The sequence below is a fragment of the Hemitrygon akajei genome, chromosome 5 (genome assembly GCF_048418815.1).
Source record: "Hemitrygon akajei chromosome 5, sHemAka1.3, whole genome shotgun sequence".
Classification (NCBI taxonomy): Eukaryota; Metazoa; Chordata; class Chondrichthyes; order Myliobatiformes; family Dasyatidae; genus Hemitrygon; species Hemitrygon akajei.
Genome location: NC_133128.1, coordinates 85,999,003 through 86,023,879, shown reverse-complemented (window position 1 = coordinate 86,023,879; position 24,877 = coordinate 85,999,003). Strand labels below are relative to the sequence as shown.

Here is a 24,877-nt window from a genome sequence, read left to right as displayed (position 1 = left end):
AGACAAGAGCTTTTGATCTTACAGTTAGTGGTGAAACAACCAGGTTCAATGTAAGGGAAGGAGACAAAACAGTGTCGAGCAGCTGTGATATTGCCAAGTCACCAGGTAACAATCACACAAAAGAAATGACAAAAGCAACAAACTAGGAAGTACAACCCAATATTCAAGATTAAACTTATTGAAAAATCAAACCCTTTTGAAATATAATATTTAAATTTCCAATATATTGAATTACAATAATAGGTAATTACAATTAATAGACACAAGATTTATTTTTCTAGTGTCAGAATGTTTGCTAGTATTGGAGAAGAAAGCAAATTGTTTGCTGTGTAACCAAAACTATGTAAATTTAGAAGGAGAATGAAATCTCTGTATTGTCTCTGTACTATTGAACACATCAGTGACTTAGGAAAGTAGCTAACAGTGAGAAACCAGCCTTATATTTACTATGTATCCAACTCATTAGCCAGAATGGAATCTCTGTATTGTCTCTGTACTATTGAACACATCAATGCCTTGAGAATGTAGCTAACAGTGAAAGTAAGCAATGTAGAGATAACGGTGGTAGATGGGATCGTGGAGTGGTATGATGGTATGGGGACCAGTCAAAGCCGGGAAGGGGAACACGTGTTCCAAGGAGTAGACTAGAGCAAGTATGGGCTACTGAGCAGAAATATTGGTGGTGAACGGAGAAGCTAATGTGCTGGTGATAAGCATTGCAAGTGGATAGGGTATGCTAATGTAACTGAGATAGGAGACAGGGTATGCTAATGTAACTGAGATAGGAGACGGGGTATGCTAATGCGACTAAGATAAGGAATTACTATAAAGAATACTGTGAACTAGGGTTCGGCGGACAATTAGTGACACGCTCATTAATTGTCTCAGCTTTTGTTTGCAAATAAAGGCTTAAACTTCTCGAAGAATCTTCTGCGTCTCCTGGTTATTTCAAGGAACCATGACATTAGCCAGTAATTATTAGCTTAATATATTGAAAACACATTTTGCTCTCATAGACAAAATAATTATCGTTTTAGGTACATTAACCTGGAATTATCATCAAATCACAGATTTCTCTTGACTTTGCTGGAGAAGGCTACAGTATAACACGTCCCATGAAAAGAGGATGAATTATTGACAGCAATTTTGAATTTTTCCCCTTATGCGGAAATTTCAGTTTCTATCAGTCTTGTATTGTCTTACTATCATACCAATCTGACTTCAGAAAAATTTCCTCATAAATCAGCATTGACCCAGTGTTGAAATGCACCATTGTAGTGCACCAGAGAAAGTATGGGGAAGAGAGCAGTAAACAATTTTCAATGGATCACATCTGAGCAATTTTAAGCAACATGATTAGTTTTTTTTTGAATGAAAGCTGTTAAAATTTCAATGTCACCAAAACTGGTTATCTGGTTATCACTTTCATGGGTGTTTGTGGGTCCACGTTACATCAAATAACCAGCCTGTTTGCCCAGTTCTAAAGTGCTTCTGGTGATCTGGTGAATGCTATAAGTTTTATTTTTTTCCAAATGAATACTGTACATGTTATCAGTGACCCGCATTCAATTCCTGCCACTATCTGTAAGAAGTTTGTACATTCTCCCCATGACCGCGTGGGTTTCCTCCGGGTGCTCTGGTTTCCTCCCACAGCACAAAGATGTACTGATTGGCAAGTTAACTGGTCATTGTAAAATTTTCCCGTGATTAGGCTGGGGTTAAATCTGGAGTTGCTGGGAAGTGCAGCTCAAAGGGCCAGAAAGGTCTAATCCATGCTGTTTCTCAGTAAAATAAAGTAAAAATAATTTTAAAGTTTGAGAAAAATCAAACTTTAAAGACTGCTAAATTACTACTAAAACGCAAGAAAAGAATCAGAATGATTGCTGAAGCTTTACTCCAGAAACTCAGAAGTTCTCATCTCAGGATATCTGAGAAGACTGTCCAGGTAATGAATTCCCCATCCAATTTCAGCAAGTGGTCACTACCACCACTGGCACTGCAGAGTTCCAACAAAGGTCAACAATCACCTCAAAGAAGGGGATAGCACCAATTTTTAAAATATTCTGGAAAGTTCAGCTGTGATACCTACAGAGAAAAACAAACCCTTGCACTAAAAGTACAAACACTAACCTTATAAAAATTATACATCACAATTTCATCAGCCTCAGCAAATCTTTTGGGTGTATTGTACCAGTCAATTTAGAAAAGCGCAAACTTCACGTTGCCATTCCATCAGGCTCCCCCATTAACATGATATACTACACGAGGGGAAAAAGGGCAAACTTTCTTTTGAACTTATTGTTCATACCTTAATATCACTGCTGAAGTTGTTAACTTTTTGGCATCCTGCACCTTCCAGGTGATAATTAGCCCATCGCAGTAGCAGCTCCTCGGGTGACAGTTTCATCAGGTCTTCCAGACTTTCACCCTCTCGGAGCAGGGCAATTAGTGCTGGAAAAAAATACTTCTCTAAGTAACAGCAGCTTCACTCTTATCATAATAATTAAGGATGATCAGTCTACGATAGTGGGAGTTTGATACAAAAAGTGAAGAAATGCATTTTGTGGTAGTAAATTATGACTAATTGTTTCTAGGAAGGGAAGGGGTACTGAAAGGTAGTAATTTGCACTTAGGTTTTAAAAAAAGTTTTCAATAACATATCAGTACCTAAGGCAGTAAATCAGGACACAAGGCAGTAAATTCAGAGCATTTTTCTCCCCAAACTCATTGGATGCTAAATAATAATCATAACAACTTTCTTTGGACAATGGTTTCATCAAAACAAAAATCATGTCAAGGTGATAATGCTCAAGATGCTTGAGCAATATTAAATAAAAATTCATGCCAAGCCCCAAGGAGATATTAGAGCAAACATGGTCAATGCTGATGCACCATCAATAACTCTCAGAGATGGGAGGCGAACGATAGGCTTTTATTAGCTGCAAAAGTGACCACAACATCTTGGAGACTGAGGGAGGAGCAGTGCCTCCAATCGCCTTTATACAGGGGACTGTGGGAGGAGCCACAGGAGCAGTCAGCTGAGGGGCGTGTCCAGACAGGTATACACATAGTTTACCACATTCACCCCCCACTTGTTTTAAAAGAGAGTCCCCACGGGGTGAAGTTTCTCACAAGTATATCTACAGGTTAAGTCTATCAGGTGGTCGAGTCTGTCGCTGCGATCTACATAGCACCGGTGACGGTGGTTGTGCTGGCTCCGGCCTGACTTGAGGTGCTAGCCCGTTAGGCGTCAGTAATCCCTCATGCGTGTGCCTGGTGCCTGGTATGGGAGTGTTGTGAGGAGCCTGCGTAGGGCTTGGTGTGCGCGTGGGCCTCGGCTGAGAGGGGAGTGTGCGCGGGGTCTCGTGGGTGTATATATATATATATACACACACATCGGTGGGTACGGGGTTCATAGTCACCGTGGAGTGTTCGGGGTAGGGGTCTGGTGCTCCTGCGGGCGCCAGGTCGCGGACGGAGACCGTGTCCTCCCGCCCATCAGGTAAGACCACGTAGGCATACTGGGGGTTCGCATGAAGTAGGTGAACCCTGCCGACCATCGGGGAGTATTTATTGCTCCTCGCATGTTTCTGGAGCAGCACTGGCCCTGGGGATGTCAGCCAAGCTGGTAGGGTGGTCCCAGTGGCAGACTTCCTGGGAAAAGAAAAGAGTCGCTCATGAGGGGTGGCATTGGTGGACGTGCATAACAGGGAGCGGATGGAGTGGAGTGCCTCGGGGAGGACCTCCTACCAGCAAGAGACCGGCAGTCCCTTTGACCTAAGGGCTAAGAGTGTGGCCTTCTCCCTCTCCACCTGTCCATTCCCCCGGGGATTATAGCTCGTGGTCCTACTAGTAGCAATGCCCCTAGCCAGCAGGTACTGGTGCAGCTCGTCACTCATAAAGGAGGACCCTCTATCACTGTGGATATAGCAGGGATATCCAAACAGAGTGAAGAGCTGGCGCAGGGCTTTTATGATGGACGTGGCAGTGGTATCGGGGCAGGGAATGGCAAAGGTGAACCGCGAGTACTCATCGATTACGTTGAGAAAGTAGACATTGCAGTCGGTGGAGGGAAGGGGGCCCTTAAAGTCGACACTCAGTCGCTCAAAGGGGCGGGTGGCCTTGATAAGTTGTGCCTTTTCAGGACGGTAGAAGTGCGGTTTGCACTCAGCACAGACTTGACAGTCCCTGGTCATCGTCCTGATTTCCTCAAGGGAGTGAGGCAGGTTCCGGGCTTTCACGAAATGGTAGAGTCGGGTGACCCCTGGGTGGCAAAGATCTGCATGGAGGGTGTATAGCCGGTCGAGCTGCGCGCTGGCACACGCTCCCCGTGATAGGGCATCAGGGGGCTCATTGAGCCTTCCAGGCCGGTACAGGATGTCATAGTTGTCAGTGGAGAGTTCTATTCTCCACCGCAAAATTTTATTATTTTTGATTTTGCCCTGCTGTTGGTTGCTGAACATGAACGCAACTGAGCGCTGGTTGGTCAGCAAGGTGAAACTTTTGCCGGCGAGATAGTGCCTCCAGTGCCTAATAGCTTCCACTATGGCCTGGGCTTCTTTCTCCACCGCGGAGTGCCGAATTTCAGGGCCTTGAAGGGTACGAGAGAAGAATGCTACTGGCCTGCCTTCCTGATTGAGGGTAGCGGCAAGCGCGAAATCGGAGGCATCACTCTCTACTTGGAAGGGAATGGTCTCGTCCACCGCATGCATCGTTGCTTTGGCAATGTCCCCTTTAATGTGGCTGAAGGCCGCGCGGGCCTCGGCTGAGAGGGGAAATGCGGTGGACTTGACCAGGGGGCGGGCCTTGTCTGCGTAGTGAAGGACCCATTGGGTGTAATAGGAAAAGAAGCCCAGGCACCGTTTGAGGGCTCTGAGGGTGGTGGGAAGAGGGAGTTCCAATAGGGGGCACATACGGTCGGGGTCAGGGCCAATGACTCCGTTCTCCACGACATACCCAAGGATAGCAAGTTGGGTGGTTCTGAACACACACTTGTCCCTGTTATAGGTGAGGTTAAGAGCTTTGGCCGCTTGGAAAAATCATTGGAGGTTGGTGTCGTGATCCTGCCAGTCGTGACCGCAGATGGTGATGTTATCCAAATATGGGAACATGGCCTTCAGTTGGCATTGGTCCACCATCCAGTTCATTTCCCTCTGGAAGACAGAGACACCATTCGTGACACCGAAGGGGACGCGCAGGAAGTGATAGAGCCTGCCGCCCGCCTCGAAGGCGGTGTAGGGGCGGTCCTCTGGGCGGATGGGAAGCTGATGGTAAGCGGATTTCAGGTCTATGGTCGAGTACACCTTGTACTGAGCTATCTGATTCACCATATCCGCGATACGGGGTAGGGGGTACGCGTCAAGCTGTGTGAACCTATTGATGGTCTGGCTATAGTCCACGACCATCCTATTTTTCTGCCCAGTCAGTACAACAACCACCTGGGCCCTCCAAGGACTTGTGCTTGGCTCAATGATCCCCTCCCTGAGCAGCCGCTGCACCTCTGACTGAGTGAAGACCCTGTCCCCCGTGCTGTACCTCCTGCTTTTAGTTGCCACAGGTTTACAGTTGGGGGTCAAGTTGGCGAACAGCGGTGGGGGAGGGATCTTGAGGGTGGAGAGGCTGCAAGTGGTGTCACTAGCGCGGCTGTTGGCGTGGTGTTGGGTGGGATGTGCGGGTTGGTGTGTGTGTGTGGTCAGTAGCGGGGTATATGATGAAGTCCCACAAAACTGAGGATTTCTGACAGTGATTGGTGGGAGGGGCCCGTCATACTCCATTGTCACACTTTTCAGGTGGCTCTGGAAGTCGAGCCCCAATAGCACAGGAGCACACAGTTGAGGCATGACCAGTAATGCAAAGTTCTGATATTCTGTGCCCTGCACCCCCAATGTCGCTACACAACCCCCCTGGATGTCTGTGGAATGCGATCCAGAAGCCATGGTGACTCTCTGGCTTACCGGCTGTGTCACAAGTCCACAGCATTGCACCGTGTCCGGGTGAATAAAACTCTCAGTGCTGCCTGTGTCAAACAGGCAGCTAGTCCTGTGCCTCTCCACCAGGATGTCCATCATTGACCTTGCAAGCTGGTGTGGAGCACTTTGGTCGAGGGTTACAGAGGCCAGAGTTGCATTGCCGTCTTGGTGCCCAGTAAGCACCCATGGGTCAGAGGTGGGGCGAGGTGGCGCCGACAAAGATGGCTGCCCCCATGCCTCGCACGAGGCGGGCAGGCAAGATGGCGGCGACCAAGATGGCGACCCCCATGCCTCGCATGCGGCGCTGCTCGACCCCGCTCGTGGTTTGGACTTACAGGCCTTGGCGAAGTGGCCCTTCTTTCCGCAGCTGGGGCAGGTAGCCTCTCGGGCCGGGCAGCGTTTTCGGGGGTGCTTTTCGAGTCCGCAGAAGTAACACTGCGTGGACTTGAGACTGGCAGCAGCCATGGTCGATTCGCCAGCAGGTTGCGGGGACTTCACGGACTCGCGACTGGCAGCAGCCGAGGTCGATTCGCCAGCAGGTGGCGGGGTCTGCAGCGTCCATGGGGCCGGCGGGAGATCACGCGGCTGGACAGCGTCAGCGTTGTGCAGAGCAGCCTCCAGCGTGTCGGCCAGCTCGATCGTCGACTGTAAGGTAAGATCGGCGTTTTCCAGCAGCCGCTGGCGCACGTACACTGACCTGATCCCCGTAACGAAGGCGTCTCGTACCAGGAGCTCCGCATGCTGTTCCGCCGTCAGTCCCCTGCAGTCGCAGGCCCGCACGAGTGTCTGTAGGGCCCAGACAAACTCAGCACTCGACTCTCTGGCCCGCTGCCGCCGTGCCGCTAAGCGATGTCTTGCGTAGACGGTGTTCACCAGCCACAGGTACTGTCTTTTGAGGGCGTCCAGTGCCCTTTGGTAGGTCGGCAGGTCCCTGATCAGGGAGTAGACCCGCGGACTGACCCTAGTGAGGAGAATTTTGTGCATCGTTGCCGGCTCAGTCGCACGAATCTCCTCTAGGTACAATTGGAAGCATGCAAGCCAGAGTTCAAAAGCGATACTAGCTTCTGGAGACTGAGGGTCAATATCGAATCTGTCCGGTCATAAAATGCTATCCATGGTTTAAAATTGCAGCTAATAAAATTGATGCACCATCAATAACTCTCGGAGACGGGAGGCAAACGATAGGCTTTTATTAGCTGCAAAAGTGACCACAACATCTTGGAGACTGAGGGAGGAGCAGTGCCTCCAATCGCCTTTATTGAGGGGTCTGTGGGAGGAGCCACAGGAGCAGTCAGTAGAGGGGCGTATCCAGACCGGTATACACATAGTTTACCACAAAGGCAACAGCCTAAAAGGAGCATTTCCAAAGAGGAATGGAAGGCAGTTTCATTTTGACAGTTTAGGAAAGAATTCCAGAGCTAGGTTCTTGGCAATTGATAATGTTGCGGTTAAATTCAGAAACTAATATTGGTATTGGCTTATTAATGTTTCAGGTACTATGATACAGCGAAAAGCTTATCCTGCATACTGTTTAGACAGATCAAATCATTACATAGTACAATAAGGTAAAATAAGTGCAGAATAAAGTGTAAAATACTGAAACAGGTCAGTGTAAGTAAATGATTAAGTGCAACATCATAACAAGGTAGATTGTGAGGTCAAGAGTCCAGCTTATTGTATAAGAGGTCCATTCAAGAGTCTTATAACATGGAGATAGAAGTTGTCTGAACCTGGTGATACATGCTTTCAGGCTTTTGTACCTTCAGCATGATGGTCGAGGAGAGGAAAGAGGATGTCCATGATGGGTGGGGTCTTTGTTTATGCTGACTGCTTTACTGAGGCGGTGAGGTATAGACGGAGTACACAGAGAGGAGGCTGTTTCCTGTGATGTTCTGAGCTGTGTCCACAACACTTTGCAGTTTCTTGTGATCATGTGCAGAGCAGTTGCTACACAAAGCCATTATGCATCCAGCAGAATGTGTGGACTAAGATGCCTGACTATACCCAAACCATGGAAGAGGATGAAGTTTTTTTTCCATCTGTTAGCAATGCATCTAGGCAATGAAGTAATTATGGCATTTCAATGTGTTTTAATATTCATTTTCATAGTGATATCCAGACATATTGAAGAGATTACTAGAATTGTCATTGGAGACAGAAAGAGGGCATGCAGAGCTAATTTAGTGGAATGAAAACAGGGATAGAATTATTAAATTATAAGAGCAAGGTTATGTCCACTTTGACTGGAATATTAAGTGGTGATATAACAAAGGAGTTTAGGAAAGAAATGGTATTGATGGCACAACAAGAAAATGCTTACTTTGGTGAGAGAGTATAAGGGGATTACCTTATAATTAGGGGAGAGGGAGGCATGGCAGTGTAGTGGTTAGCACAATGCTTTCCAGTACAGTGACCCAGGTTCAATTCATGCGGCTGCCTGTAGGGAGTTTGTACGTTCTCCCAGTGACTCTGCTGGTTTCCTCTGGGTGCTCTGGTTTCATCCCACAATCCAAAGACCTACTGATTGGTAGGTTAATAGTTCATTGTAAATTGTCCTGTGATTAGGCTAGGATTAAATTGGGGGATTGCTGGGCAGTGCGGCTTATTATTTATCTTTAAATAAGTACGTTAAAATCAGAGCCAGCCCACTCAGAGGAAAACCTGGAATGAAAATCTAGAACCCTTTGTCAAAACATTGTCAAGTCATGTTAAATCAAGTTTCAAGAATAGGATAGATAGATTATAATAGTCTATGGATCTAAGGAGGATAGTTAGACATAAGATGCAAATCAGCCTTCAATTACTCTTCCAGTGCAGAGACCCTTGTAAAAAAAATATGAAGGATGGAGGCTATATCCTTTATATCCTAAGCCTTGATCAATTCTAATACCCTGAATTGGAGTAATTGTAGACAAATCCCATTACTACACACCAGTACCTACCTTCATTTCGGCTCAACTCAATGTCTGCAAACAGACCGATTTTGATGATCTGCCACAGAAGGCCCAACACAAGGTAAGGCTTCCCCTCTTTTAGATCCTCAGCACCAATATTCACCACGTGACACCCAATTGCGGAAGCAGAATTCAATGCCAGATTCAAGTTTTCCTGGGGAAAAATAGGAAGTTGTGGAAGAATGAGTGAACAGTCAAATATGTGGAATGGGGACAGACAAAGAAAATAGGCTCGCCTCGGTGCTTACTAACAATCAAAGATCTCCCTTTCTTCGTTTATTTCGGGGTACTAGACAAGGCTGTCCTCTTAGTCCATTATTATTTGATATTGCTTTAGAACCCTTGGCAATTGCTATCAGAGAATCACAGAACATTTTTGGCATTAATCATTATATGCAGATGATTTATTATTATTTATTTCTGATCCTGAGAAATCCATTCCTGCAGTTATATCATTGTTGGATCAATTTAGTGATTTTTCCGGGTATAAATTAAATCTTAATAAGAGTGAATTGTTTCCTTTAAATAGACAGGTTCCAATTTATGGAAATGTACCTTTTAAATTTGTTAATGACTCTTTTATTTACTTAGGGATTAAAATCACAAAAAACTATATGGACTTATTTAAGATTAATTTTTTACCCTTAATCGAACAGATTAAATGTTTGTTTACTACGGTAAATGGTCACCACTATCTTTATCTCTGATAGGTCGGATTAATGCTATTAAGATGGTTATTTTACCCAAGTTTTTATATATATTTCAAGCGGTACCAATTTTTATTCCGAAGTCTTTTTTTGCTAATGTTGATTCAAAAATTTCCTCATATATATGGCAGAATAAAAATCCTAGATTAGGTAAAATATATTTACAGAAGGCAAGGAAGGAAGGTGGATTGGCATTGCCTAATTTTAGATTTTATTATTGGGCAGTTAATATCCGATATTTGATATGTTGGTTAAAGGATTGGGATGTGTATTTTAGCCCTCATTGGGTGAACCTGGAAATTAAATCTGTACAAGGATTTGCATTGGGTTCTATTTTAGGGACTTCTCTTCCCTTTGCTCTTTCTAAATTGCCGAAACGAATTGACAACCCGATAGTTAAACATACTTTACGAATATGGTTTCAATTCCGGAAATTTTTTGGGTTGACTCAGTTTGTTTTAAATATTCCTATTGTATCCAATTGCTTTTTTTATCCTTCTATTATAGACCAAGCTTATTCAGCTTGGAAGACTAAAGGATTACTATGATTTTCTGATTTATTTTTGGATAATTGTTTTATGTCTTTTGAGCAATTATCTAATAAATATAATTTGCCTAGATTTCATTTTTTTTAGATATTTACAGATTAGGAATTTCTTAAATACTGTACTTCCTACTTTTCCAAATTTTGTGTCTTCAGGTATTTTGGAGAATTTGTTTGAACTAAATCCTTCTCAGAAAGGGCTAATATCAAAACTTTACAATATAATTATGAAAATACGTTCAGAGCCCTTCTATAAGATTAAAAATGATTGGGAAAGAGAACTTAACCTTACTATCCCTATTGAGAATTGGGATAAAATTCTTCAATTAGTTAATACATCATCTATATGTGCTAAACATTCATTAATACAGTTTAAGGTTGTGCATAGGGCTCATATGTCCAAGGAAAAATTGGCTCATTTTTATTCCTATATAAATCCTATTTGTGACAGATGTCATTCTGAGATAGCATCTTTAGCTCATATGTTCTGGTCGTGTCCACTTTTGAAAAAATATTGGAAAGACATTTTTGATATTATTTCTGCGGTATTGAACATTGATTTACAACCTCATCCTATTACTGCAATTTTTGGTTTACCAATGATGGACTCACTCCATTTATCCTCTTCCGCTTGTCAAATGATTGCATTTCTTACATTAATGGCTAGAAGATCTATTTTGTTGAATTGGAAAGAAATTAATCCTCCTACCGTATTTCATTGGTTTTCTCAAACTATGTTATGTCTAAATTTAGAAAAAATTAGAAGTGTTGTATTTCATACTTCTATTAAATTTGAAAAGATATGGAGACCATTTATTCAATATTTTCATATGATGTAATATGACCGTGTTCCAAGCCTATTTGTTTTTCCAGTTTCGATTTTATATATGTTGAGAGGATCGGAGTTGACGACGCTGATGATTTTGTATTTTTGTGAGATATTATAAACAGCCCTTTTTTTCCATTTTTTCTTTTTTTTTCCTTATTAGTTATTAGATTATTAGATTAGTTTTTTTGCATAATTTTTTTTCTTTTTCTTTTTTTTAATATATATTATGATATACCTAGGTTTGCCTTGTTTATTTGTAAATTGTATCGTCCATGATTTGGGAATACTCATTTATACTGTAATCATTGCTTATGTATTTTTTCATGTTCAGTTGAAATGTGTATGTTTGTAATCCCATTATCTATGTATCAATTTTATTTTGTTGATATTAATAATAATAATAAAAAGATTGAAAAAGAAAGAAAAGAAAATAGGCTTGATAATACCCACTGCTGTGTTGCTAAGTGATTTTTGAACAAGCTGGTATCTGCAGCACATAGGAATCATTTTAGTAGGGACATTTCTATATAGATGTTCCTTAACTGTTATGAGAGTCTCTGCCTCCACCACTGTCACAGTACATTCCAGATTCCAACCGTCCTCTGGATGAAAACGTTCTTTTTTAAATTCCCTCTAAACCTTACCTTACCTTAAACCCATGCCCTCACTTTTAGATACATTTGAAAGGTTTACTATCTATGCCCCTCAACATTTTATAGACCTCGGTCAGGTCCCCCTCAGCCTATCCAGTCTCTTCTCATAACTGAAATACTGTATTCCAGGCAACAACTTGGTGAATATGCTCCACACCCTCCTCTGTGTAATCATGTCTTTCCTATACTGTGGCCTAACCAATTGTTTTATAAATTAAATACAATAGCCTCCTTGCTGTTATATTCTGTGCCTGGGCTTATATATACAGTCACCTTCAAAAATTCTTTAATTGTATACCAAGGTGCCTCTATTCTTTAATATTTCCTAAGGCTCTTTCATTCACTGTGTATGTCCTAACTTTAGTAGACCACAAAATTCATTATCTTGCACTTATTCCAACCAACATTACACTGCTTATCTCTTCAACTGATCAATATTTTCCTGCAGCACAAGTCTATCCTTCTCAATACAAATAACACTACTGACTTTTGTGGTATCTGCTAACCCATCATACCTCTAACTTATTCAATATATAACCAATTGGTCATGGGCTTCCAATCACAAAACCAATTCTCCACCATAACCCTTTCCTCTGATTGAATCCTGTTTGCCAACTTGCCCTGGATCTCATGAGCTCTAACCTTTTTAACCAATCTGCTCTGTAGGACTTTGTCAAAGACCTAACTGGTTCACTTTCCCACTTTTTTCACTATTAGAAGAGTCTCAAATAAAAGGACTCTCAAATAAGAGGGCTAGTCATTTAACAATAAGGCATGTAAAAGTTTCTCACTGTTGGTAGCAAATCTCTGGAATTTTCTGCTCTGGCAATGGTCAAAGCGTGATTTTCTGCAAGCCTTTAAAGTGAAAGTGGATAAATATTTGATGGATAAGGAATAAAATGGTACAGGCAAGTGACACGGAAGAAGAGTTGAGACCAGCATAGGTCAGCTATGATCATATTGAATGGTGGGCAGGCTTGAAAGGCCTGATGACCTATTCCTGTTCCTATTTTCTTGTGTTCTCACTGAAGCACGTATAGACTACATTAACTACACTGCTCTCATTAAATACTTTTATTTAAACCTCTTCAAAAATTTAATCAAATTTGTCAGACAGGATCTTCCCTAGTAAAACTACATGATTAATTTCCTCTTTTCCAAATTTAGATTAATCCAATCTCTCAGAAACATTTTTTGAATGACTTCAATTACTTGGTTTATGCCTTCTGCTCTGCTTGAAAGAAAGGACAACATTGCTGCCTTTAGTGGGCACCAATTGTCAGGGCCTCCCTTGCCCCTTATAGCAGCCTGGGATACATCTCATTAGGCCTTGGGAATTTATCCAGATTTATTCTCAGAAAGACATGCAATTCTTCCTTTTTAGAATTTCACTGTCTTTGTGAATTTTCCAACTAATTCCCTACTGCGTTCACTTCTGCTTGCTGCACAACTTCGTCAACAGGGAAGATATGCTCTTAACACTGAGCTGAGGAGTCTGCAATGATTTGTCTGCAGATTTTAGAACTGGCATATTTAGACTTTTCATTGAAGAAATGATTGATTCACTATGTTGATTTCCAAAGAAGTAAAGCCTGTGGCACGCAAAAGAACTGCTAGTTCATTTAAAGCAGAATGGCTTAATGAAACAGTAGAAACTGCTACACTGAAAGCTTGTGAGGTCAGGAACGTACAGCTGCGAGAACTATTTATGTACAATACAGAAACCGGTGTTACCTGCGTGTATTGTCGCGATGCAAAAGTTGCTGGAGAATTTGCAAGTGGGGAGAAGTGCAGTGATATTTAAAAACTTGACTTTTTAAAGTGCCATTTAGCAAGCAAATCACATATGGACGGTGTGTAACAGCTCCGGTGAGAAAATGCTTCATTTCCCGCTACAGGCCTGCTATATATGTTTTGTGAAAGTGCAGATGAATAAGAGCGAAAACAATCAAACCGAGAGGAGATCAAAGTTCTTGTTGACAGTGTTTTGCTAGCTGTTAAAATGAATACCTCCATATATAAAATTCAGTGCATGATGTTGTCACTGGGCAAAAAATTGCACAGCACAAGATTTTTGTGCACACTGGTCATTATAAATTAGAGGGAACATTGCTCACAAATCAAATTCATTTGTTAAATCATGCCAAATTTGTGCATTCTTGCAATGCCTGGCCCAGTGCTGCTTCACAGAGATTCCTCAGCAGCTGCATCGTGGCTGGTGAAAGGCTGCTAACTGACAGCAGAGCAGACTGCAGATAGCTCCTGCTTTGCGCCTCCCATATCCAATGTATGAACGCTGAAGCCTACACTGTCCCACATTGCATCAGTCTGCAATGTCCCAAGTCATAGTCACTTATCAAATGCCTAGAAGGATCACACCTAGCATAATTTAACTCCCCTTCAAAGGGATCAGACTAACTTTCAGTAGACAGCTTTAATTGATACCTATCTCTTAGAACCTTGGCCTGGAGTCAACTTCAGCCAATCAACCCTGCAGGAAATTTTCCTCCTCCCTTGCTGTTGTTTTGTGCCCCAAGCAATTTTTTTTAACTGAAACAAATTCGATAGCCTTTATACATCAGAAATATTACAACAAGACATTCAATACATTTGGTGTCAGTGACAGCCATCCTAATGTTAAAAAGATGCAAATATTTTCATTAATTCAGTCCATGTAGTTAATCCTAATACCTGGATAGTGAAAGGGGTGAGCTTCTTTTTGTTGATTGTCCTCTCGTCAATGGTATCGGGCACTGACAGATTGATCATTTTACTAGATTAAAATAGAAGTTAAACAGAACAGCAGAGTGGTTAGTTTCTATTATTTCAAATGCCAAATAACCTTCAAACAAAAAATAAAATGAAATGACTATATCCCAATGTTAGAACTCCAGCTTTTACCAGGATTAGCCAGCAGGGGCAAACATAGTTCCCTAAGATAGTCCAATCAGTTCTGAAAAAAAATCCCTTAGTGTTGATCAGTGACTGCTCATATTCCCAATTAACATCTGTGCATTTAAACCCTGCTTCCTGTACCTTACTTTGCTCAGTCTTAAAGTGTAACAAGAGCCTCTGGTATTTTTTTCAGTCTTTTCTGAGTTTTTTTTATGTCCGTGTACTGACTGCTATTTTTGGATCTTATTTGTGCATCAAGATTTTGGGTTGCTTAGCTTGTGTTTAGATCACTGCATTTTTGAGTTCGACTGGTTGCCTATTTTTGCCCACACCTATATTTTTTTGCACATCTTGGCTAAAAGAAAGTGAAACTTGCTTTTGACTCTGCACATCAACTCCTGTCTACAGCATGGTTTCTGCAACTGGATTCACTCACAATCCTCAGTGGTACCACGGTAATGTGTGGACTTTCAACCCAGTGACTCGAGTTTGATTCCCAATCGTGCCATTTCCTTTACACCCCATAACTGATTACCTTTATGAAGCCAGCTAAGATTAAAGAACAATTCAATAAACATGTAAAATACTGAACAGGACAGATGTTTTTACGAAAATTTTTTTGACCTTGAACACTAATTTGATCCACCCCCCACTGCTGCCTGACCTGCTGAAATGTTCAAACATCCTCTGTTTTTATTTCAGTTTCCAGCATCTGCAGGATTTTGCATTTGTATTCCATCCTAGCTTTATCTTTTAAGCTTGGATATTCCCCTTCCCCTCTGCTGAAAAACATCAAGTAATGCCGTTACCCATGAAACTGCCACAAAGTGAACATGTAAAGGAAGGGGCAGAAGGGAAGATGTGGTCACCAGTTTCTTACAACAGACATTTCCTATTGCCAGCAGAACCAACACAAAACAATGCTTGAAGGAAACAAAATATCCGCAAGACAGAATCAAGAGGCAAGAAAGGGGAGGTAATATGAACATTCAGTCATTCTCACTTTGTGCCTAAAGTGGCACAAATGAGTTGATAATCCCTTTATATCTACCAAGTGACACGATTGTTCAAAAACCCTTCCACTGACTTATCTCTACTGTACCAAGACAACATTAATATAATATCCCTTATCAGAGCTTTAGGTAAACCCATCAATTCCCTTTTTTTTATAATGCTAAGAACATCAGCGCAGGTAGTAAGGTGATTCTAGGAGAAAGCTTTGCTACTTTACTAAGCTCACATAGTTCACATTAAAAACAGAAGGTACTAGAAATACCCACATCAGGCTGTATTCATGGAGAGGTAAACTAATGTGTTGGATCTTCCTGATAAATCCAGGCAGAAATGCTGCAATAATTGTACTTTCTTGGGAAAATGCCTTCATTTATTTCCAGTATAAGTAAGTATGGGACTCCCACACAGTTTTCCAAGCCTCAAACTTGTTGACTGTTTCCCAGTCTGTTCCAACATTGGACTCTGCATGGATTGAACTGGTGAAGAACGGACTGTTGAATTTCCTTATGCTGACTATAAAAGCTGCTATCTGAATCTGATTCTGTGAAGGGACATCAAGCCTATTCATCTAAATAGAGAAGGATAGTTGCATGGAAGAAGGGCGAGGTGTAGGATTAAAAAAAAATTAAAGATTAATTATGTAGACACAAGGGATGCTGGTGTTGGAACAATGCACAAGATGCAGATGAAGTATCCTAACCCAAAATGCCAACTGCCCATTTCTCTCCACAGATGCTGCCTGACCCATTGTATTCCTTCAGAAACTTGTGTGTTACTATTAATTACGTGTTCTAACATTTGGAGATGCTGGGAAAGAATGAAGGGGGTGTTGACGTTGACAATGTATTCCTTTGTTCTGGATTCCTCCACCAGAAGAAATCATTTAAGTGTATATTTTCCCTTACTCATTTGAAACACGCAATTAAACCAAAGTTCAACCTCCTAAATTTAAGGGGATGCACTTATTATCTTTGGAGTCCAAATGTAGTTTAGCCCCAGATGCCCGAATCTAATTTTAGTGACACTGTTCTGCAGCCTCTCCAGTTCTAACATTAGCTTGCTGTTCAGACACGAATATCACTCTCCATCTCTGCAAATATTTCACTTAATACTCAAACATTCCACTGTGAAGAGCACATACCCAGATACTTCTCATTTGTTCTGAAAATCATTGGGGAATGTATTATGGAGAATGTTTTAATTTCTCATCTAAATTGTTTGATCTTCTATAAAGCATAGCCAGGTAACACAGTGGTGGGCAAAGCTGGTGGTTTGCTGGCACTGACTCATTGGCAATGAAAGGAACAATACAAGGTAAAGTCAGGTTTGATAATTGGGTCATGGTACTGGAAGGTCAATTGATTTTAATTGCAGACAGCCAAATTAGGGTAGTAATTATGTGTCAATCAATTCATAGGCTCCATTCTACTTGATGCATTTGGCAATAAACGCCGATGGGTTGTTAGAGACCATTGTAAGCCAGTGAGGAAAATGTACAACACTTACCAAAGGAGGATGCCATTCCCAACAGCTGCAAAAAGTTCAGTGTCACTGTTGGCATCCATAGGAATGAGTTGCTGACAATCTGGATCCTTTTCCAAAGCCTTGTTGATCCAATTAACAAAAGCAAATCGTTCTTCCTCTAGAAGGAAGAAGATGAGAACTCAGTTGATGATTTATTGAGAGTCAGAAGAAGTAAAGCGGGGTAAGATGCTGATCTTCCTGGCTCATCAATGTACTGAACATTTTTACAGAAATACCACTATGCTTTTCCCTCCCTTCCCCATCTCCATCCCCTTCCATATACATTACACATGGTGCATCACAGTAATGCTGGAAATGACATTAATCAAAACACATTAGTTTGTGCTTAATAGTTGTTAAAGAAACAAAAGTAATATAAACCAATAGCAATGTGTTGGCAGTAAATGTCTTTCACTTTGCAGACAATGAGCTATAACTGGAAAGCACAGTTCTACTAATGCACTGGGAAAGATTGGGGAAAATCCTTCGCCCACAGGATTAGGATGTTGATCACTGCAATCATCATTCCTGTAGAGTGAGAGAAAAAACACCTTCTTCACTGTCGCCTGCTCTTAGTATTTTGGTAACTCTAGCTGGCAAGACCAGTTTGCATATTTTCTTATGACTTTTATCTGGTTATTGAATATCTTCAGCAGAAGCAGTGCATTGTTTTTAATTATGTTAACTTGCTAGTTATAACTGAAATTTATCCAATGTACACAAATCTTTATGAAAATATTGTGACTATACAATACTCACTAATGTATATTTTTCTACCAGAAATAACAGAGTCATATTTCAAAAAGGTTAGCATGAGATTATTTTAATATGCCACATGGAAGTATTAGATTTATGGGCACCACAGTAGTGGAGTGACTAGCACGACACTATTACAGCTCGGGGCTTCGGAGTTCAGAGTTCAATCCCAGCATCCTCTGTAGGAAGTCTCTACATCCTCCCTGTGGAATGCGTGAGTTTTCTCTGGGACTTCCAGTTTCCTCCAACAGTCCAAAAACGCACCAGATAGGTTACTGGTCATTGTAAATTGTCCCGTGATTAAGGTAGGATTGTATCGATTTGTTGGAGGTTGCTGGGACATGTGGTTCAAAGGGCTGAAAGGGCCTATTCTGAACGGCATCTCTTAAAATAAATAAATATCACAGATAGAGAAGACCCTTCAGTCCAGAGTTTGAATAAGGTCCACATCTCACCTGGCTGGCTTGTTTATGAAGACCATTCTAAATGTTAAACACCAAAATGTGAAGATGTTCCTATTGGCACTTGTTCTTATTCTTCTAACCATTTTAGCTGATAGTAGTGCTTCACTTTATTATCTAGCGTCAAATACTGTCACATACTATACACAGGAGATCTTTAAAAAATACTGATGTTATTTTCATTACTGGGCATATCTTTGAGTAATGTCCTTATTCACTTTTATCCAGAGCCTAGTTCAATTTTATGGGAATTAGCTGAACAATAGTTAATGAGCTTGTAGCACTCAATGAAATAATGCTCCTCGACTGTCCGTCACTTATGCTTCCAGGACCAAAGATCAGTATTCTGCTATGCATTTCTCTGAGGCTATGATTAAACTAACTTACTGTACTAATGAATCCTTACTTAAAGAGAATCAGTGGGGTCTCTCTTCCAACCATCAAAGATATTTATCAGGACCGCTGTGTCTGCAGGCCCTTAGCACTGTCAACGATCTCTTCCATCTTCCAGTAATCTCTTTGACCCTCTACCATCAGGTAGGAGGTACCATAGCATTAGGACAAGGACTGTTAGGATAAGGAGCAGCTTCTTCCCGCAGACATTGAGACTACTTGAACTCCCTACCACCACCCAGTTCTCATCACATACGAAGAGCCAGTAGCGTTATACTGTTTACTCTTTAACATGTGTCATAAATGCATCTTATTATGTGTTAGTTTATTACTGGTAATATTACGTTATGTTGGGGTTGATCAGGTTTGTAGAAGGTTGTTGGGGCAGAGTGGCTCAAAGGGCCTACTCCAAGCTGTATCGCTAAATAAGTTCATAAATGTTGTGTGTTTCTGAGTTATATGTACTGTGTTGTGCACCTTGGTCTGGAGAAACGTTTCATTTGGCGGTATACACGTGTATGGTTGAATAACAATAAACTGAACTTGAACTTGAATCAGCCTCTGCCCAGTTTTGTATCAATCTGTCTTTATGCCTTTCTGTTTCTCTCTCATGTGCACATCTAAAGCCCCTTAAAGGCAAGAATCAAATTCACTCAAATCAAATCTATAACACCAGATAGAGTCGGGTTTCCTTTGGACCACACAAAATGAACGAGTCACCCCTTGGTACCTGAGTATGAATGTTGAGTTCCTTCACTAGACTTCTCAGTTCCTTGAACAGCACATATTCCCTCCTTCTTCAAGAGTTGTTTTCGGAAAGTTTTAGCGACATCGTCACTCTTTAAACCATAGTAAAGCTGTGAAAATGCAAGATATATTTCAATGGTGGAGTTAAAACAATCAATATCAAGCAGTTTGGAAGTAAGTTTTATAAAGTTCAACAAGGCAGGAATGGGTGACAAACCTATCTGTCTGAGGACCAGATATAATGAGGTGCTGCTGTAAGTAGCCTTGCATTTATGCTTTATCCCAGTGAGAAACATTTACCAAGCACACGGAACTACATAAACAACAGGGCACCTAGAGCGTAGGCAGGAACTAACTTAGTACCAGAACTACAAGTCATCATAATGCATTAGAAAAGTATTGCATTTCTATAGTGTCTTCCATGACCAGTGAGGTACTGTTGAAGTTCAGGTATGAAGGAAATTGGGTGACTAATTAATGCACGGCAAGATCCCATACTAGCAATGTAGTAATTAACAGATAAATTGGTTAAATAGTAAGTATTGACAAGGAGTTTTTATAACTCCATCATTGCTATGGGATCCTTGTATTCACATCAGAGGGCAGATAATGCTTCAATTTAATGTGACTGTCAGCAGTGCCCTGACTGTATTACATACCCACAGTATTGCATTGAAGTGTTGACATAGTTATGTACTCAGGTCTCTGGAGCAAAACGCAAACCCACAAGCTGTTGCTGAGAAGTAAATGTGCTCTCACTGAGTGTGACACTCACTATAATGGGAAATCAAACAACTGCAGATACTGGAAATTGGAATAAAGGGTCTTTAGTTAAATTGTTAACTGTTTTTCCCTTTCCCAGATGCTACCTAACTTGCTGAGTGTTTCCAGCATTTTCAGTCTTTGGGTGCTATAGCTAACAAAAAGAAGGGTAGAACAATCACAATATTTACCACAGTAATATGTTAATATAGTTTATCTCCATGAATCCTGGGTTAATTCTGTTCTCTGTACCCTTCAATATTTTTTCATGAAGCTAACTCAGGCTTTCTGACGGATGTCTTGTCTAAACTGCTGATCAAACTCCTTACTAACCTCATTATCGCTCTGCACAGTTCTGGCTGCAAATCTAGTGTCTCTATGGGAATTATTATGCTTCCTCATTTCAAACTTGTTCACTCAAATCCTTTCTCTTATCTTCTGCCAGGGATGATCCTTACTTGTAATATGCCCATTAAACACTCCTGATAATGTACGTCAACCATTCATGGTGCAAGATTTTGCAAAAATAATGAGAGCAGTAATAATAAAATTATCCAATTAAAAGGTCCAGCCAAACCCTTATTAATTTCAGGAGGCCATTAGGATGGGAGTGGGGTGGCAGGATGCTGGTTTCTGTATAGAAGCTGTAAATCCTCTAGGATATCCAACTCAAGACATAGGATGATCAATCCCCACTAATCCTGAAGCCAGATTGCCTAACAAACTCTGGGTAGCTCAAAGCTTCAGCAAGTTTGTGTATTCCGGAAGTATACAACATGGTAGGTCAATTTTGTACACAGAAGCTTGCTCATGTATACTATTTGTGCGCCATGCCTTTAAATCACAGTACATCCCTGAGTCTTCTCTTCAAGTGAAATCATGCAGTTGAATTGCACCATATATTGGCTACATTTTCAGGGGCCGCTATATGGTGTAATTCAACTGCAGGGTGTTTGTTCATTCCATATCCCCCAGGAATATGATGGCTTAAATATTCTATGGGAAGCTTAATCCATATCTATACACAGAGATAGCAATTCTAGCCTGTACTGTATTATGTATTCCATCGGGAAGGCAGACAACCAGATGTTATTTTTGTGAGGCTTGTGGCAAAGGCCACAAATTGGAAGGCAAATTTTGAATTTTCACTTTTAAATCCTTCAGTCACCATCCCCTTGTAAAATTGCTGTACTTTCTTTCTTAAGTTCATTTTTAGAATCTACATGATGCAGGCAAGACCAACATTTATTGCCCACTTGTCCATATGAAATTTCATTTAGATTCCTTGGTCTTTTAATTTGCCTAATAAATACCTACAGCAAAAAAACTTAATAATTGCAACACAATGCAATTTTCACTCATTTAATTTTTTACAATAAACTTTCTAGATTGGAAATAATATATTAATTTGTCTTCAATGGCCTTCATTTCATCCTTGATTTCAGTGTGAAGTAAATCTTAAATTATGAAAATTTAAGACAAGCAAATAGTTTCCAGTTATTGACTTATGTAAATAAAACAAAATGCCAAAAATTTCAGGATAAATGTAAAATATTTGAAAGATAAATCAAGGGAAAACTTTTTGCTAAATTACACTTCAAAAAGTATTGGATTGGTGAAGAGAATTACAGAAGATTTGACTCGAGTTACTTGCAGAAGGCAGCACAGTAGTATAGCTAGTAGAACTACTGCCTCATAGCTCCAGCAAGCCAGGTTCAATCCTGGAGCTGCCTGTGTGGAGACAGCATGCTCTCCTGTGACCTCTTAGATTTCTCCCAGCTCCTCTAGTTTCCTCCCACATTCCAATAACATTCAGATTGTAAATCGTTCTACTGTGTATGATCATCATTATGTGCTGCGTCATATGACGAGGGCAATCATGGACTATCTATGACCATGATTATTTTTGACAAAATTTTCTACAGAAGTGGTTTGCCATTGCCTTCTTCAGGGCAGTGTCTTTACAAGATGGATGACCCTAGCCATTATCAATACTCTCCAGAGATTGTCTACCTGGTGTCAGTGGTTGTATAACCAAGGACTAGTGATGTGCACTGCTGCTCATACGACCAGCCACCACCATGGATTCACATGACCTTGATTGGGGGGGGGGGGGGAAGCTAAGAATATGCTACAACTTGTCCTAGGGTGACCTGCAGGAGGGAAGGAATGCCTTATACCTCCTCATATCTCCTAGAAACGTATCTACTATGTAGGCGAGTGGTAGAATTTGGGAGGAGTTCATGGTCTTGGAAGCTGAAGGGATATTGGAAAGTGATCAGGTAATTAAAATAGGGAAACATGAGAAGGGAAAATGGAGGAAGATAATCTGCAAAACTGTGGCCATGGGGGTCTATAGTTATTGGAAGGAGGAATATAAAAGCATGAAAGAGAATTTCAAAATCAACTTTCTAAGTGTCAATACAACTGATAATTTGAAAGTTAATTTCAACATTTAATGGTATTATTTTACTCAGAGGGGGGGTTGGTGCTTGCTGTGTGGATTAGAGGTTAGACAAACTTGGGTTTTGCTCTGAAACAGGGATGGTCAGTAAAACTGCTTCTGGCAGCAACATGCACATGTGTGTGTTGAGTACTTTGAAGAGATGCTATTTTGAGCTCAGACATCATTTACACTAAGGCAAGGGCTACACTAAGAATTACATGTGTTTTAAATCAAAATGACACTGTCTTTTGGGTCAGGTTTTAAACAGGGAATCTGTCTGACCTCTCCAATAGACATTGAAAAGTTTTGTAGTACTGAATTATCCACTCATTTAAATTTGAACTAAATTAGTCAGTTACTCTATTACTGTTTGCAAGACTTTGTTATGTCCTAAACTGGTGGTATATTAAGGAGGTTCATCTGAAGTATCTCAATGAAAGGGACCCACGCATTTTTCCTATCTTTCTCAATGTTCCTTCAGCAACGATTAGTAAAACAATAATGTTTGTATGTTGACCTTCTCAGCAAAAGTAAACCAAAAGGGCACAAAAGAAACCTACCTCAATAAATTCTTCAAAACTAATTCGGTCTTTCTGATTTCCAGATTCTGCTAACTTTTCTTTTAGTTCACGGACTTTGAAGCCTGGGATTGGTTGGTTGGCTTCTTTAAAAAGATTTTGGAGTTCACTGCTATCAATGTATCCAGAGCTATCGATGTCTGAAAAACAAAATGAGGTTTAATTAAAACCTTTAAAATCATAATGTTACAAGTGATTCAATCAACGAGGGATGTGGCCAGTTTAAGGGTGCGATGGATTCGAGCACTGTTCACGGACAAGTATTGTTCTGTCTGTAGATAGTTCTGGGTAAATAGATGGCTAGCTGCAACTTGACCACCCTAACACCCCACTACTGGCCTCCAGAAACACTGTGGTACAATGAAGTTCCCTGGGAAAATCCACTTTATCATTCTGGAAGTAGGAGGAGCATACAGTCAGCATCACAAGAAATCACCATAGTGAGGAAATTTAGTGTATATGGGGGAAATAAAACAATAACAGTAGCAACAATTTCTATTACCTTGCCACTGATTTCACTCTGGATCTTACTACATTCATTTAAACTAACTGCATTGAGTAGAAGTAATGAAATTTCCACTACTTTTAGAAGCATTTATCCAGAAACAGTTAAGTGTTGCTGGACTAAAACTATGATTGAATAACTTTAACTGATGCAAGATAAGTTATTTGTCCCATGCTTGAGGAAAAAGATATCCTTTTTGCCTGTGATCTGGCATTTATTCATCTGGAAGTGACTTCCAGCTGTTTCCTCCACAGCATTTTTAAAACCACCAATGCAGAATTATTTACAGAGCATGCAGCAGGTATTTTAGCAAGGTCAGAAATTGCTGATTCCATCGTCAAATGAGACACACTTTTATGTTCCTCTATCATAGTCAGACAGGATCAATGGTCCTTTCCAGTTTACCTCTGCAGAAATCATGTATCTGAGATACTCACCGATTTTTGAAAATGCATCTTTAAGTTCTTCCAGTTCTTCATTGGAGATCTGTGGTGTTTCTGCCATGGTCTTCAACTGTCTCTATGAAGGCAAGCTAACCTGAAACCAGATTTATAATATTTTGATTATTATCTGCATATTACAAGTCAAAAAGAGTAATTTCTCTCAACAGCATTCATTACTACTCAAGAAAGGAAATATATTTTACTTAATGTTTCAGGCTCAGACCCTCTGAAAGCCTGAAACATCATCTGTACATTTCCCTCTATAGCTGCTGCCTGACCTGCTGAGTTCCTCCAGCATCTTCTGTGTTTAAGACTTCCAGCATTTGTAAGATCTCTTATGCCTTCACTTCAGATGAATTTGGCATCAGTATATAGCACAACCTCTCCATACATACATTGCAAAGGGTTCTGATAAGGTATTTATGTGTTCACCCGCACTAGAATTTGGCTCTAAGTGTACTTTTACATCTAAATCAGTAGTACTTCTGATGGCAGTTTGAGCCTTAATTTGTCAAATTATTAATATATTCTGTATAAAACATGAAACCTGCATAACCACAATAACTTGCCAAATCTCCAAAAGAACATAGAAACCCCACAATCTACCAGCTAGAACAAGGACACGGGTCAACCTTTAAGTTCTCCAAATCAAGCATCAGTTTGTCTTGGATATCAATTACCATCTGGTCATCATTGT

The 24,877-nt window shown here is 40.8% G+C and overlaps 1 protein-coding gene across 2 annotated transcripts in view; it reads right to left on the bottom strand.

Annotated features, from left to right (window-relative positions):
• Positions 1-24,877, bottom strand: part of lcp1 (lymphocyte cytosolic protein 1 (L-plastin)) — a 98,762-nt gene that overhangs the window by 35,025 nt on the left and 38,860 nt on the right. For both annotated transcript variants that reach the window (XM_073045957.1, XM_073045958.1), the window contains exons 3-9: positions 24,175-24,274; positions 23,215-23,372; positions 19,430-19,556; positions 17,072-17,207; positions 14,348-14,429; positions 8,912-9,077; positions 2,309-2,451 (exon numbers count right to left, since the gene is read on the bottom strand). In XM_073045957.1, coding sequence (XP_072902058.1) covers positions 2,309-2,451; positions 8,912-9,077; positions 14,348-14,429; positions 17,072-17,207; positions 19,430-19,556; positions 23,215-23,372; positions 24,175-24,241 — 879 coding nt within the window. In that variant the 5' untranslated portion in view covers positions 24,242-24,274. The remainder of the gene's footprint in view (positions 1-2,308; positions 2,452-8,911; positions 9,078-14,347; positions 14,430-17,071; positions 17,208-19,429; positions 19,557-23,214; positions 23,373-24,174; positions 24,275-24,877) is intronic.